The following is a 15,821-nucleotide window of genomic DNA, read 5'->3' on the forward strand; positions in this document are numbered from 1 at the left end:
AATTATCCCAGACACTATCACATTCTACGCTTTGAATTAATACAAGTAAATTGGCATACTCTCATTTAATTTGCACAATTCATTCTAAACTTTTGAGTTCTCGGAGATTTAAATTTGCAAGGGCGAATGAGGTCTAGGAAAGGGTCATTTGTGGAGCAGGAAGACATGCAGACCTGAGTCTGTTGTTTCAAACACTTAGAAAAAGCACACAGCAGAGCATGGAACTGTACTATCCAGAATGCAACACATGTTGAAATGCTCTAGTGCACACAAATACAAAAATCAGGAATATGGAAAACTAGCACTTCAGGGAGAAATATAGACTAGAAACGTCTCCAAATGACTGAATCAGCAAAGAACCTTGACCTGAAGTGTGTCCCTGTATTTACAAATTCCTCTAGGCAACCATAAAGGAAGGCTTTAATGAAAGAGGACACTAATCCACATAGTGTATCAAACTGCATGGCACATTATGTATGTCCCATGCCATTAAAAATATATAGACAATACTTTGGGTCATCAAGTGCACTGGCTCACTATCCTCAGAAGATAAAACAAACTTCTAGGGGGAAACTATATATAATAATAATCTGGAGTCATCCTGGAGAAACATATCAAACATCTTCACTTCTGAGATTTCTCAATGGTTATGTAGAAATCAGGTTAAAATAATAGCTATGCCAGATACAGCCTTATTTCAGTCCAGCATAGCAGGAGCAAATCAGCAAGGGAGATGAGACGCTGCTGCTGATTGATCCTGCACAGACACAATGACTTAGGGCACAATATTTTTGCTATTCCCTTCATCTCATCTAAGAACCCCATGTTGACATATACTAATATTATGCCACGGCAGACTAGGTTCGAGTTTATCAGTGTTAATGTGTCAATCATTCTGGTTAACGCTGCTTCCCAATTAAAGGCATACCTCATTTTTTGTGCTTTGCTTTACTGCGCTTCTCAGATACTGTGTTTTTAATAAATTGAAGGTTTGTGACAACCCTGCGTCAAGGAGGAGCCATTTTTCCAACAGCATATGCTCATGTCATGCCTCTGTGTCACATTAAGATATGCACATTGGGGTTTTTTTTAGACATAATGCTATTGCACACTTTAGACTACAGTATAGTGTAAACTTTTATATGCACCAGGAAACCAAAAAGTTTCTGTGACTCACTTTATAGCAATTTTGCTATATTGCAGTGGCCTGCAACCGAACCCACAATATCTCCGAGGTATGCCTGTACTATGTAGGAGAAGGAAGTGCAAATCATCTTGTCACACCTTAGTGATGTCATTCACGTATTGACAGTATGTGCTTTTCAAATCCATTTTAAATATAGTAACAACACTGGTACCATTTGTATCCAGAGATGTTTCTGCCACAAATGAATTTGAGAGCTTTCCCCAAATATGTTTTTGTGGTCCCTCATGACTTAAAAGAAGAAAATGGGAAATACATTTGGGCATGGCCACCCACTTCTTCACGGTCGCTGGAGGATCCAACACATGAAACACTCCAGTGCCCATTGGGCGATGGGAAATCAATGGGGTTTAAAGCCATTATCTTTGGGCTGGATTGTGCTTCATGCTACCAGTTTCTGTATTGAACAGAGCCAGGTGAAGGGCCAGGGTGGTGAGAATCAAAAGGCAATATGATAACAGGAAATGAAGAGCAGCATGGGGCCAAAATTATATCTTGAACCACATCTCATCTGACTCCAGCTGTGAGCCTTGTTAAAGAAGAAACTACCACAGAAGATATATTGTTCTAGATGTCTGTGAAAGCAGGCTGTCTTGCCAGGTGAATTAGATTCAAGCTGCTCATGGGCTGAAGGAGCAGAGATGTGTGGAAAGGGAGCCTCAAAAATTCTGCACCCTTCTCTAAAGTCACAGATGAAATACTGACCCCGCTCTGAATCAGAGCGATCTGAGGAAATGGTTGATCCAGTGCTGTCCATTCGTATTCGCTCAATCTCCTGAGAGCCCTGCAGCTGCTCCAATCTTCGCTTTAAGAATCTTTGCTCTCTTTCCAGGTTATCAAGCTGGTGCTGGCTTCTCCTGTCAGCCTCTTCAAGTTTCTGCCATGATAAAAAGCAAGCAAATTATTGTTTCTTGACAGCTACGGTATGTTCTGCCTCCACTGTCAGAGGAAAGATGCCTCTGAGTGCCAGTTGCTGGGAATCACAAGTGGGCAGAGTGCTGTTGCACCCCGGAGCTGCTTGTGGGATTCCCATAGGCATCTGGTTGGCCACTGTGAGAACACAATGCTGGACTAGATGAACCTTTTCTTATGTCCTTACAGAGGATTTCCCTAGTATTTTTCTGCAGACTCATTTCCCTCTGTTGACTAACATCTGAAATGAATTATGTTCTCGGGTAGCACGGAAACAGCTTGCTAGTGGTGGTGGCAACAAGAACGAAAACATCTCTGTGAGGATTCTGGTGAGTAATTAACAGGACAAAATCAAGGGGAGCTTGAGTATAGCGCTTAATTAACACGGGATGCTGCATTGTCAGCTCTCTCTATTAGTGGATCATAGTCTCCTGATCCAGGAACATTCAGCCCTGTTCAGATTATTTAAGTGGAAAAGGCATTAGAAGGTTAAAAAAAAAAAAGTTTGGTGTACCCTTGTTCATTTGGTTTATTAGGTATTTCTTCGAAGCAGTTTCCCAGTTGAACAGTGTTTTATGTAATCTGCTGCAGATTCCTTTGATCGCAGCTGGGAAATCTTACCAGGCCAGTGCACAGGGTTTCCTGATGGCCAGCATGTTGCGTAACTCTAAAGTCATCTCAGGCTAATGCCATCCGTTTAAGCAAGCACGGTTCCCCTCCCTTGCTAAGCCTGAGCTGTTCCAGTGTGTTTAAGCACATCCTGATCCCTGTGAGCCGGGCACTACCCTTTGTTAAAGCAAACCACCAGGAGAAGAGTCAGGAAAACTGCAAACACGAGCACCTGCTGTGTTGCTTCAAAACAGTCTGGCTCTTTCTTTGTGTTGTTACTGACTATTGTGCTGACTTTCCCTTTTCAGGGCATTAAAAAAACAAAACAACAGTTAACACTGGAGGTCCTTAGCAGCATTTCCCTGTAGCATGTGGCTTGGCTCGCTTGCTTAAGTTACCTGGAGCAATCTGTGCTGAACATCAGATTCTCTCTATGGCACACTTTGGTCTAGATTATGTTGAATGATCTTTCACTGGTCTTGCCTTGCTTCTGAGATTGGGCTTGATTTTTAACAATTCCGTCCAGCTCAAATTCTACTATTTCCCCCCTTTCAATCTCTGAAGAGTTTAAAGCCCAGCTTGAAACTACACTTCTGCAGCTATTATTAATGCAGCAATTTGTTAGTCTTTAAGGCAGTAAGGGACACTGCTATTTTTATTTCAGTGTGCATATTACAGTTTCAGGAGAAATTCTAGCTAAGTAAACATCTTATGATTTCAGCCATATTATTTACTATGCTGTTTTCTTCAGTATTTCAGTGGTATTTATACACTCAATATATTTGAGAGTTAATTTACAAAGAATGCCAGCAGAAGGGCACATCATTTCAAATGATCCAACTCTTAATTTAATTTTGTGGAAAAATCTGCATTCTAAGACTATGATTAATGACATAATGAATCACACCAGATATAAATTTTAGGCACATGTAGTAGTGCAATAAACTCATTGCATATAGCCAAATGCCTTTCCAAAGCATTCATACTACATATTAGTTTTGAACTTATCAGAACCTCCTGATCTTGAATATGTATAGGAACAGGGTGGGGAAGACAGAAACCTTCCCACCTCTTAACTGTGGCCTCTCCTGCAGTGAATTCATTAAACTTTGGTATCTTTCTATTATGGTTTCTAACATGAAGCTGAGAGCCGTAGTTTGGATATTATAGTGATTATAGTCTGTTAAAACTCCAGTGCAAGCCCTACTGGAATTAATGGCATTTGCACAATAAATATTTTTACAATTGACTCCAGTGGCTTTCAAACTGCAGTGTCCTGCACGATTCCTATTGATTTTAATGGCATTGGTGCAAGACAAACTCTTGGTGAATTTCCTGGTTTGTGGAACTGCAAATGTTCTGGAGTTTTAAAAGAATTCTTTAGAAACAAAGAGTAGCATTTCAAGAACAGTATGCTAGGTCGATCTGTACATTAATGGCCAAACTAAGGCTGCAATCCTATGCACACTTACTGGGACTCAGTAAAGTCTTACTGAATTCACTGAGACCTTTTCAAGTCAACATGCATAGGACAGTGCTGTAAAAAAAACCCCTTACAATGTAATAATATTATGGTACTAATCCTCCAAAGTAGGGTGTCAACTTTCCTTAGTGCAATTATGGCTCCTAGATAATCAAAACTTCATTACCAGACTAATCTTACTGAAACATGCTGGAAAAACACAAAGAGATGCAGCTCTTACCTTGATATGTGCTTTGGCTTTGTTAAGCAGCCCAAGGGTTGTGTGTCTGGAGCAGTCAGGTCCTAGTGGTATCAGAACTTTTAAACGTTCTAGACACAGGCGGAGGTGAGCTCGTCTGTGAGGAAGAGATGTGAGAGTCAGAGCTGCATTTCATTAGTTTCCCAAACCACAGTACCCCAGTTCCCCCAGGCATGGTAACAACCTTGTTGTTTCAGCGGCACCTGACATTCAACAGATTTCACTTTACGTGGCAAAACTCTGACCTCAATAGAATGGTATGTTCAATAAGGCACATGCAAAGGGATTAACCAGATGATCTACCCCATACATTGTGGGAAAAGTCAACCCATTGCCTTTCTTATAGCTACCATCTACAGTGAACTAGGGGACTCGGGTGGCACTGTGGGTTAAACCACAGAGCCTAGGGCTTGCCAATCAGAAGGTTGGCGGTTCGAATCCCCGTGACGGGGTGAGCCCGTTGCTCGGTCCCTGCTCCTGCCAACCTAGTCGTTCAAAAGCACGTCAAAGTGCAAGTGGATAAATAGGTACCGCTCCTGCAGGAAGGTAAATGGCGTTTCCGTGCGCTGCTCTGGTTCGCCAGAAGCGGTTTCGTCATGCTGGCCACATGACCCGGAAAGCTGTATTCCGGCTCCCTTGGCCAATAAAGCAAGATGAGCGCGGCAACCCCAGAGTCGTCTGCGACTGTACCTAATGGTCAGGGATCCCTTTACCTTTACCTTTACAGTGAACTAAGACGAAGTTCATTCCCAGGCATAAATGCAATGACTGGTTATACATGGGCAACACCTATCACATATTCATTGGAGTACTCCTGAATTTTTCAGTGTTCAGTAAAGAAACTTGGAAATGCAGTGGCCCCATGTGCTAAAGAAAGCTCAAACCAAGACGGCATGTTCAAAACCACCACCATTTTTCTTTCATTGCATGCAATTATTTTGACATCCAGCCACTGTGTTTAGGGGACCGATTCAATATGTTTCCTATTAAAAGACAAACAAGGAGCCTAGGATTATACAATACCATCATGTAGTGAGCACAAGACATACAGTCCTTAATATGTAACAGTACAGAGGGCCTTCTCAGTAGTGGCGCCCTCCCTGTGGAACTCACTCCCTTCAGATGTCAAGGATACAACTACATAACTTTTAGAAGACATCTGAAGGCAGCCCTTTATCAGGAAGTTTTTAATGGTTGATGTTTTATTGTGTTTTGATATATGCTGTAAGCTGCCCAGAGTGGCTGAGGAAACCCAGCCAGATGGGCAGGGTATAAATAATAAATTACTACTACTACTACTACTACTACTACTACTACAAATGAGTCCATGGCAAGGATGCAACTTGAAACCATCTCTCCTCAATAAAATACAGCATTCCATCCCTGGACAAATGTAGATCCACAAGTCAAAGTCCTGATGAATATTAGTACATCAGTGTCAGACTACCTAACTCTTGAAATACAGCTGCATATCAGACTCATGATCGACTGCTTATCCGCATTCTTTAAAATACTCAGCCTACTACAGGACAGGTAACAGGAGCCTAAATCAAAGTAAATGTTACACTACAACAGCATCTACCAAAAAATCTAACCTTGACTGGCTTAGGCCCAATGAGCAAATGGTAGTGGACATTAAAAAAAACCAACCACTTTTTAACACTTGCTAAAAGATAAGGCTTGGGTTGTTTTTTTTAATCTTCCAGGGAATAAAGCAATACAGCTATGGGTAATTCTGCTTCCCTTCAATGCTAGAATGAATGGCAGAGTCAAGAGGTGTTTCTTGGTCAACCACAAAGATTTCAATGGAACACAGGAGTACACTAGCCTAAACTGAACTGTAACATAAAAAAGCCTTGAATCATGATCAGAAGCGAATGAGGAATCACTGCAGATGCCAAAGGATGCGTGTAACATACTGCTAGTGACCCACTCCTGTCAGGAGACAGGAGACAGGCTGGTGCATTTTTGTACCAGCTGGAACTCCTAAACAATCACTCACAGCCAACCCACACAGCACACATTTGACAAATCCAGCCTTAAAATCAGAACTGACACAAACACTGGTTGTCAGGACACCCTTAGATATAAAGGACCACATCCTTTTCAAGTCTTCTTGTATGGTCTTCTCTGAAGCGGGGAGAAATCACTACTGGCCCCATAGAAAATGATCCAGATATCTTGAATTATAGTTCACCTGCCACTGGGCTTCTACTTGAGAAAAAAAGGCAACAGCAAAGACAGGTGCACACGAACATTTATTCATTTAAATAAGGGCAAACTGCACTTTCATATAAAATACCAGACATTAAAAACTTCCCTGAACAGGGCTGCCTTCACTGTACTTTTTAAAATGCCTACTAAAAACATGTCAGCTCCCCCACTTTCAGGAAACACGACGAGGGAGAGGGCTGCAAAGTTTATTGTAGGGCTAAAAGTGGTGAAGGGAGCCAGGGAGAGAATTTAGGGTTACAGCTAGAGGTGGAAAGAAGCTGTCAATGCCAAGTCACTCATGGAAAGCAATAGAGGACTGGATCTGGAATACAATTTTCTCAGAAGTCAGGTCTACCCAGGCCTCACTGCTGCTCAGTCACAGATCTACTAGAAATGGTAGCCTTGGATTCTAGGTACATAAGTGCATATGTTTACTGATTTGGACCCTTCATTTTCCACAACCCCGTTCCCTGGGAAAAGTCCTTCATCCTATCTCCAGTTGTGGCTGTTCCCAGCACCTCACTAGATAAAAAGCACATCTGTCCATTCTTAGGTCAAAATAAAGACCTTCCTGACCCTGATAAGACCATGCAGACTACACTGAGGTGGTGAGGAGGCACTGAACACACAGAATTAAGTTAGAGCTCATTTTGAATTCAATATGCAAAATTATTTTATTAAACACTCCCATTAAAATATTTAATACAGTGCCACCCACATACATGGTGCTTTAAAGGAATATATGCAAAAGAGCCAGTTTCTTCAGCTAAAAACCTGAATTTCAAATAGGATAGGAAACAGGGAGGCAAGGTGAGGACAAGTTATATTCCCCCCCGCCCTGAACCATTTTTAAGATGATGCAGAACACTGCTCAACAATGGCCAAAATGCCCACCTTCTGAACTAAACCAATAAAGGTAGATGGGTAGCCGTTTGTTCTTGCGTCCCTCGCCTGAAGAAATTCCCCAAAGCTCATTCACAACCTGCGACTGAAAGTGAAATCCCCAAATCGATAACACCATGACGTCAGCCTCTCTTTTTACACTGAAGGCCTCCCCAGTTCCCGAAAGCCTTCATCAGTCATGTTCATAGACAAAGGAGGGGAATGCAAGCTCAGTCCATCTGAATGAAGGCCGAAAAATTAGTCTGGGTGCTTCATTTACATTTTGTATTTCACATCCACTATTGTTAGTAATTTGAAAGGAGTCCGGGAGGGGGGAGGTGCTGGTAATCGCACAATTATATCACTGACAAGCAAGGATGATTAAGGGTGGTAGGGTCAGGGGTTTGGCTGATGAACTGTCACAGGAAGAGTAGCACCCACTAGAGAGGACAGCCTGTCAGTGTTTGTATTCCAAAAAAAAAAAAAAACCCCTTCACAAAAGGCCGTAATTCACTTGGAAAAACAACCCCAAGGCTCTGACTTTGTCTTTGCTGGATTTGTTTTTAACACAATAATAATAATAATAATAAAACCTTTAAAAACTCTGGAAGAGAACAATGCATACTGAACTCCTTCCATTTCTTGCCCCGGCTTTCGTATCTTTCCTAAAATGGAAAAAGAAAAGTATATAGCACTTCACCCATGCTGCCAATCAAGAGGGCCCCGCAACTCGGATAACAAAACTATATTGACAGCTGCTGGTTGACAACAGGGAGTTGACACAAGTTAATGGTTCCCACCCCAGCAACAGGTGCACTTGCAAATGCCTTAGGAGGGCTTTGCTGGACTTGAAGGGTAGTGACTAATTTGAATTAGGGGAGGTCCATGTAGGACTGTATGCAAATACACTCAGACTTGTCCAGCCATCTCACTGCAGCAATGTAAGATCATCGTATGACTTGAGGCCACAGTATAACTATGGGTAAACTAATTACATTGCTTTAATTGTTATGCAGAAACAAGTCCTCTTGTCTGGCAGCACTGAAGAGAGGTGACATGAAATTGAGGGTTATGAAGGTTGAACTATGTTGACAGGAGCCATAACCCACATCTTTGACACAAAAGGGGCACACAGAGTGGCTCAGTTATTATTATTTTTAAAAAAGCTCCACAGGAATGACAAAAAAACCAGCTGATGACATATAGTATAAAACAGCAGATAAAGCTCTCACAGTGGCTTCCAAGGCTTTAAAAAGGCTTGGAGGAATAAAAAGGTATTTGATTGCTGTCAAAATGACCATGACATGTAGGTGAAACTTCCTGGGAAAAGAGTTCAGAGATGGCTCTCTCCAGGTCACTGCCTTGCCTCCAAAGCTGGAAGCACCCAAATGAGAGCCTTAGGACAACAAACTCAGTGACTGGGTGGAAGAGATGATCCAACACCCGCCTGGGTCTTAAGCTGTGTAAAACTTTTAAAAACTTTGAACAGTCACCACAGGGGCATCTGAAGGGACCACCTGCCCTGAGGGGAGGGGAGAAGAAGCACCAACAGCTTCTTCTAAACAAACAGGTTGTCTTTCCCACTTTTTGTAACCCTTCTTTAAAAAGCAGGTGCTTATTGTTGTAATAATCTTCCGTAAGCCGCTTTGTGAGGTCTGCCAGAACAGTGCTATACAAATACTGTAAATAAATGAAAGGATCTTGCTCTTTGCACCTGACATGATATGTGCGTATTTCTCATAGCTATAAACGGTCTACTCCGAAGTGGCTCTGATTCATGGACTTACGAGAGGAATCCATGCATTCAGCTTCAGGGGCACAGTAGAAGAGCAGAGGTTTTGCATAGCACAGGTCCCAAGCTCGCTTCCCAACATCTCCACGAAAAGAATCAGAGAGAGAAAAGAATTCTGAAGAAAAATCTAGAGGGTTGATGCCAGTCAGTGTAGAGTATACTGAACCAGATGCACCTAAGATTTGATTCGGTAAAAGGTGGTTTCCTGTTTTCCTTCAGAGATAGTCAAAATGCAGAACATGATAGTTACCAGGTAACACATTTCATCACCTCTCAATATTTGCCCTTTTGCTGGGTAATTACCTCCCATAGTATTAGGAGCCAACCTTACCAGCTCTTAATATGCAGGTTATGCTGACATAACATAATATCTCGCCCAGACATCAGGGGTGAAAATATTTCCTCAAATCTAAAGCAGTGCCTTTAAATTCAGAAAAGCTTTCTGTACATACTGGGGTGGCTTCCCGTCTCTGCATTTTATCAGCCTTGCGCATTTAGACAATCTAGGTTACCATTATATTTTAAGCAATTAATTCCAAGTGGCAGATGTGGATGAATCCATAGTCTGCAAAAGACGTACGAATGAATTTTTAGATGGTCAGTATTGGGAGTTGGAACCAGTGCAAAGAACTGGTGAATTTCATATCCAGGTGGTAGGCTTGTGGTAGGCTGAGTCAGAATGAAGGCAACGTTCTGCAGATAACGTCCTCCTCTGCAACATATCGGAGAATCATTTCCTCTGCATCTACACCGTGTGACCTACGTAGGTGTTTCCTGAAATGCTCCTAAATGGACAGGCAAAGTACGCACCCAACTGGCTTTTGCGCATCCTGCAATCCAAGCAGGATGGGAGTTGACCATGTGCTGCTTAGTATCACAATAAATCCTGCAGAACAGGATGCTTCACAAGCAGATGACCTATCAGGCCAAGCTTTTGATATCAAAGTTACCAGCTGCCCCACCCACCAAATGTCCCTTATTCAATGACATCTAGCAGGGGCACTTAGACCCTGAGGATTTAAATCTGTGCAACAGGCGCCCTTATTTAAAATACATACCAAAGGTGCCCAGGCAAAAGGACCAAATATTTGATGCAGTTTATGATAGGAAGGAAAGCAGGTCTAACTTGGAGGCGGCTTTGTTGAAGGCTCCCTGAGATAGGAACTATGAACTGTAAAGCTCTACTATTTATCAAGAGAACCTGGTTTCAGATTAAAACACATGCATAGATTATTCCAGCAGAAGAGGGGAGAAATGTGGAAACTTACCACCTTTTCTTTTGAGGGAGGGGGCATCAGTACAGTCATATTAATCCCCAATAACTGCAACTTTCACACTTCGATTACTGCAAACTGCTCTATGTGGGGCTTCCTTTCCACTTGGTTTGGAAGCTGCAGTGAGCACAGAATGTGGCAGCTAAAATACCAAATGGTATGGCTAGTTTTACAGATATGACACCAGTGCTTAGGGATCCGCACTGGCTGCTTATCTGCTACTGAGCCAGTTTCAAGGTTTTGTTACTGGCACATAAATCTCTAAACAACTAGAGATCAGACCCAGCAGATAGCCTTTCCTACAACAGCCCGACTTGACCTTTATAGTCACCAGAGACTATGGATCGCCATTCAGAAACCTTACAAAAACTGCCCTTTTCAAGTGTAGCCCCAACCATCTGGAAAACTCTCCCCCAAGATGCTTCAAACATATCCAAAAACTTGGTTGTGTGTTACTCAGGCCTCATTCTGATGCTTGAGCAGGTTACCATGTTCAGTTGCCGATTTGTTCATTTAAGTGATGGAACTTTTACAATGTGATTATTGTACTTTATTTGAATATTTTACTGTATTTTGATTTTAAGTTCTATATATTTGCAAACCACTTAAGAGAATGCTCCAAAAATGCTATGTGGTATAAATTCTCTAAAAACAACAACAACTCTTTCAGGTCATATTTGTCTGGCAGCAGATTGACACGCCTTTTGTACTGGTATAAACAAGCAAGCACCTAGGTTGACCTGGTAGCCTATCAACCACACTCCTGATCTTTATTGGGCAAAAATGACTGACGCAAGGCCCTTTGCAGAGCCAGGAAGTACCAGTTTTGAAGCGCACCGCTTTTTGTAGCACTGAAAGGTATCATTATGAAGGAGAACAGTGTGGGAGGAATGAATGAGGCCAGCTTCCATGTTCACACTGACCTAATAAAGGAAGGTGCTTTGCATTCTCAAAACAGGCCACAAGTAGTTTTAACATGTTAAAACACAAAAGAAGACTCCAGCAAACATGGGTGAAATTCCCAGGTGGCGCTGTGGGTTAAACCACAGAGCCTAGGGCTTGCTGATCAGAAGGTCGGCGGTTCGAATCCCTGCCACGGGGTGAGCTCCCGTTGCTCGGTCCCAGCTCCTGCCCACCTAGCAGTTCGAAAGCACATCAAAGTGCAAGTAGATAAATAGGGACCGCTCCAGCGGGAAGGTAAACGGCGTTTCCGTGCGCTGCTCTGGTTTGCCAGAAGCGGCTTTGTCATGCTGGCCACATGACCCGGAAGCTGTCTGCGGACAAACGCCGGCTCCCTTGGCCTATAAAGCGAGATGAGCGCCGCAACCCCAGAGTCGGACACGACTGGACCTGATGGTCAGGGGTCCCTTTACCTTTACCTTTATGTAGCTAGAGTCTGGAGTTCTGCAGCTTCTACATCTCTCGACAGAAAACTGCTGGCTAGCCATAAGTGTAGGGTACATGTGCAAGATCCATTTGAAATCAAAGAAGCAGAGATCCTGGCTGGATTAGGCTGATCTGATGCAAAGGTGCATGAGATCCAGTATGTTTTGGGAGGCTCACCTTCCCAGGTAGGCATGAGAAAAGCCTACACCCACCGACATTCCCTAAGTGGGCGCACATGGATGTAATTTCATATTTCCCTTGAACAAAGCTTATGTGTGAGTGTGTGTTAAAAGACAGATTGTTCACCCTGCCAGCCTGTGCTTTCTCCTTCTCTCAAGGTATAAAATCCCACACTGCAGTGTGTCACACCTCAGTCGGACGGGTCTCCTCCTCCTCTCACTTGGTGAGCAGTCGCCCATCTGCGGAGGGCTGCAATTTCAGAGATACTCTCCACAGTTACAAATGACATCATCCCTCTGATTATATAATGCTCGGGGAGGAAGCCTATTTTTATGAGCATTTACTGCATAGCTCTGGAGCCCTACTGTACCACGCACATGCAGGGCCAGACACTGCTTCCTCTGCCTCTTGGGCACAGTGACGGCAGAAATCCGCCAAAACTCGGAAGTTTATGAATGATAATTGTAGATTCCCTGCAGATCAGGGCTAGAAATACTGAGGGGGCAATTCAGTGAGCACTTTTTTTTTCAACCTGTCAAATGGTTTTAAACACCAGAATATGAGGTCTTTGTGCACTGCCACACTTAAGGTAGGGATTCTTCTATTATAGCTACCACACCAGTGCTGGTGGACATGTTTACTCACATGTGATAGCTCCATGAGCAGCAATATTGCACAAGAACCAGTCACAACAACCCCCCCCCCCCCCACACACTATCACACCATATTCCAGTGGCATCAGAACCCGGTGTGGAGACTCTTTCCTTATTCAGAAGATCCCTGTGAGAAGCCATTTTCCATGCATTCGGATAGATTCGTACATTATGACCATCTCATAGAAGTGGCTTCCCCATGAGCTGTTGGTGGTTTCATGAGGCAGCAATAATGCCACATTTATAACTGCTGCCCGGTGCCACTGCCATGTGGAAGTGCTTTCCCATGCTTTTCCACAAAGCTGCTCGTAATGTGCTGTAAAATCTTCACCCAATGTCCACCCCCAACTGCATTGTAACATTTTGCAGACCTCTCACACCAGGTATGCAAATGGGATTCTATTTTCTTGGGGGTTAAGTTTGGATGTACATTGGAGACTAACAGAAATTAAGCAGTTTGTTTTGTTTTTTAGACTCACTGCACACTAAAAACATATTAAAACCCTGCACCAATGGGGAGCCACACAGACTTCCACTATGAGAGACTACAAGCAGTCACCTCATATCCTCACATGGGAGAGGGCAGGAGAGGGATAATCTCCACCTCCAAACCTGGGATTTGCATCCAATGTAAGTCATACTCTGAACAGATCCACTGAAATTAATGAACATGACTGATTTAGGTCTACTGATTTCAATGGGTCTACTCACAAAGTATAATTTAGTTAGATACAACCCACAGGGATTTTCCAGTTAAGAGTCATAAGATACCACAGGGCATAAAGGGACCCCTGACCATTAGGTCCAGTTGAGGACGACTCGGGGGTTGCAGCACTCATCTCGCTTTATTGGCAAGGGAGCCTGGCGTATAACTTCCGGGTCATGTGTCCAGCATGACTAAGCCGCTTCTGGAGAACCAGAACAGTGCAACTCTGACATGCTTTCAACTGCTAGGTTGGCAGGAGCAGAGACCGAGCAACGGGAGCTCACCCCCGTCACGGGGATACAAACTGCCGACCTTCTGATTGGCAAGCCCTAGGCTCTGATACATGGACACAAATACTTGCAATCATTTTTAGCCTCAGATTATATGGAATGCCACTTGCATTTCCCTTCTTATTTGCAGCTCAATGTTTAACCATTTATCTGCAAAAGGAAGAAAGAGTTACACTAAAAAGGCTCTAGAAAAAACCATTTTTTCTGATACATAATAGGTTGATGCAGGCAAAGAAAGGAATGGTTTTGTATTTTCCCAATTATTATCCCAAAAGATTGCTAGGCTTAAATATATCTTTGGACCAAATTCAATCAATGCACACCAAAGGGGGCTAATTCAGGAATCATTTGCACATATATTATTTTATTATTTATTAGAAGTCGTAGCAGCAGCCATTTTTTATACAAGAACAAAACAAGTGGGGGCAGAGACCCTCTCCTACTTTCTTAAGGCTAAAGATATGCCCAAGGCTGTATTACAAAATTCCACATGCAGGAAGTAGTAGGACCACAAAAACTAAGGTGACATATTCAGCTCTTTTAAAACACCATCTACCCCCCCCTCCCCATAACTGGGCCAGCTACACAGAACACACAATGTCACTGGTTTGGCATGCACAATCCTAAGAGAACCCAGTCACATTCTGCTAAGGTGCCATGTGGCTTAACACCAAGCGTGTATCGCAAGGACGCACTTAAAAGCCTTATTTCTTTTAAAAGGGGAGAAATGTCCTTAAAGGGACCAAATTTTTTCTCTCATCACAAGCCTAACTCAATCCTCAAATCAGAAAGCATATTTGCTTGAATAGGGGCAGAGAAGAGGAAAGAAAATGTTCCTGTCTGGATTTGTTACACAATGGTTACAGGATAAAAAGCAAACCACACACAGAAAAACACAGAGCGCATTTTCAAGAAATAAACAGTGTGTGTGTGTGTGTGTGTGTGTGTGTGTGTAAAAATACAGAGTTAAATTGTATTCTACAAAAATGCAGAGGAGAGAGGCATCGTTTAGGAGAAAAATAATGGCTGGAGACAAGCAGCCAAGCCTGTATTAATAAATCATTGCAGAGTATCATTTTGGGGCCAAGTAATAAGAGGCATCTGCATAATTCTGCATGTTCAGAGAGAGAACAGGAAAGCAAGCAGGGGCTTTCCTTCCATAAACAATTCCCAGGTCATATGCTTATCTTGTAAAGCCATCATATGACTTGACGGGTTGCTTCATCCTTAACCCAAAAGACAATCAAATCTTTCTCTCTCCTTTCCACCAGCCCCCCCCCCACCCTCAGCCACCCTTCCATTGGTTGCTGCTGTTTCGATGCAGTTCCTATTGGGCAGTTTGTTCTCTAGCAGAGAAAGGACGAACCCAAGATTTTGCTAAGTAACACAACCAGAAATGGAAAGCCAGCGAAGGGCTGGGGATGGATGGAGACTGTATTTCCTTTGCTATAGTGTTACATAAGTGCTCCAAACCCTTGAGCCAGGCATGGTAACACGGCTGTGGCTTTCTGCCAGTCCTCGGTAACTCTGCTCATAGGTGCACGCTGTCAAATACAAATGCAAAAGCAAAAACACATGACCTTACTCTCAGGAAATACACAGCTGGCAACACCGTTCAGAAAACAGACTCGGCTACAACAGTTGAGAAAGCTTTTTGAAGGCTTTCATACTTTTTGCTTAAAAAAAAAAATAATGGAGCCAAATGGAAAGCACTGTTTTCTCCTCCTCAATGGAAGCTGCCGTTTAATTTTCTTCCCCATTCAGTAGTTCCAGCCGATTAAGAGATAAGCTGCATTGAAATAGTTTATTTACTTAAAGGCTGCACACCCTTTCAGCCAGAGCTTCTAAGTAAAGGAACTCTGAAATCAAGTCAACAAAATAAAAAATGTAAAAAATTAAAACACAGCAACTAACGTAAGGCGTTTGGTTAAACACATAAAAGAGTAAGAAGAAGAAAAACGGCAGCTAAAAATAGAAAAGCAGCAATAGAACCCGAAA

General features: G+C 42.8%; 1 protein-coding gene across 3 annotated transcripts in view; it reads right to left on the bottom strand.

Annotated features, from left to right (window-relative positions):
* The window catches only part of MXI1 (MAX interactor 1, dimerization protein), an 83,900-nt gene that overhangs the window by 2,646 nt on the left and 65,433 nt on the right, over positions 1-15,821 (bottom strand). For all 3 annotated transcript variants that reach the window (XM_033149710.1, XM_033149709.1, XM_033149711.1), the window contains exons 4-5: positions 4,429-4,543; positions 1,910-2,081 (exon numbers count right to left, since the gene is read on the bottom strand). In XM_033149710.1, coding sequence (XP_033005601.1) covers positions 1,910-2,081; positions 4,429-4,543 — 287 coding nt within the window. The remainder of the gene's footprint in view (positions 1-1,909; positions 2,082-4,428; positions 4,544-15,821) is intronic.

The sequence above is a fragment of the Lacerta agilis genome, chromosome 5 (genome assembly GCF_009819535.1).
Source record: "Lacerta agilis isolate rLacAgi1 chromosome 5, rLacAgi1.pri, whole genome shotgun sequence".
NCBI classification, from domain to species: domain Eukaryota; kingdom Metazoa; phylum Chordata; class Lepidosauria; order Squamata; family Lacertidae; genus Lacerta; species Lacerta agilis.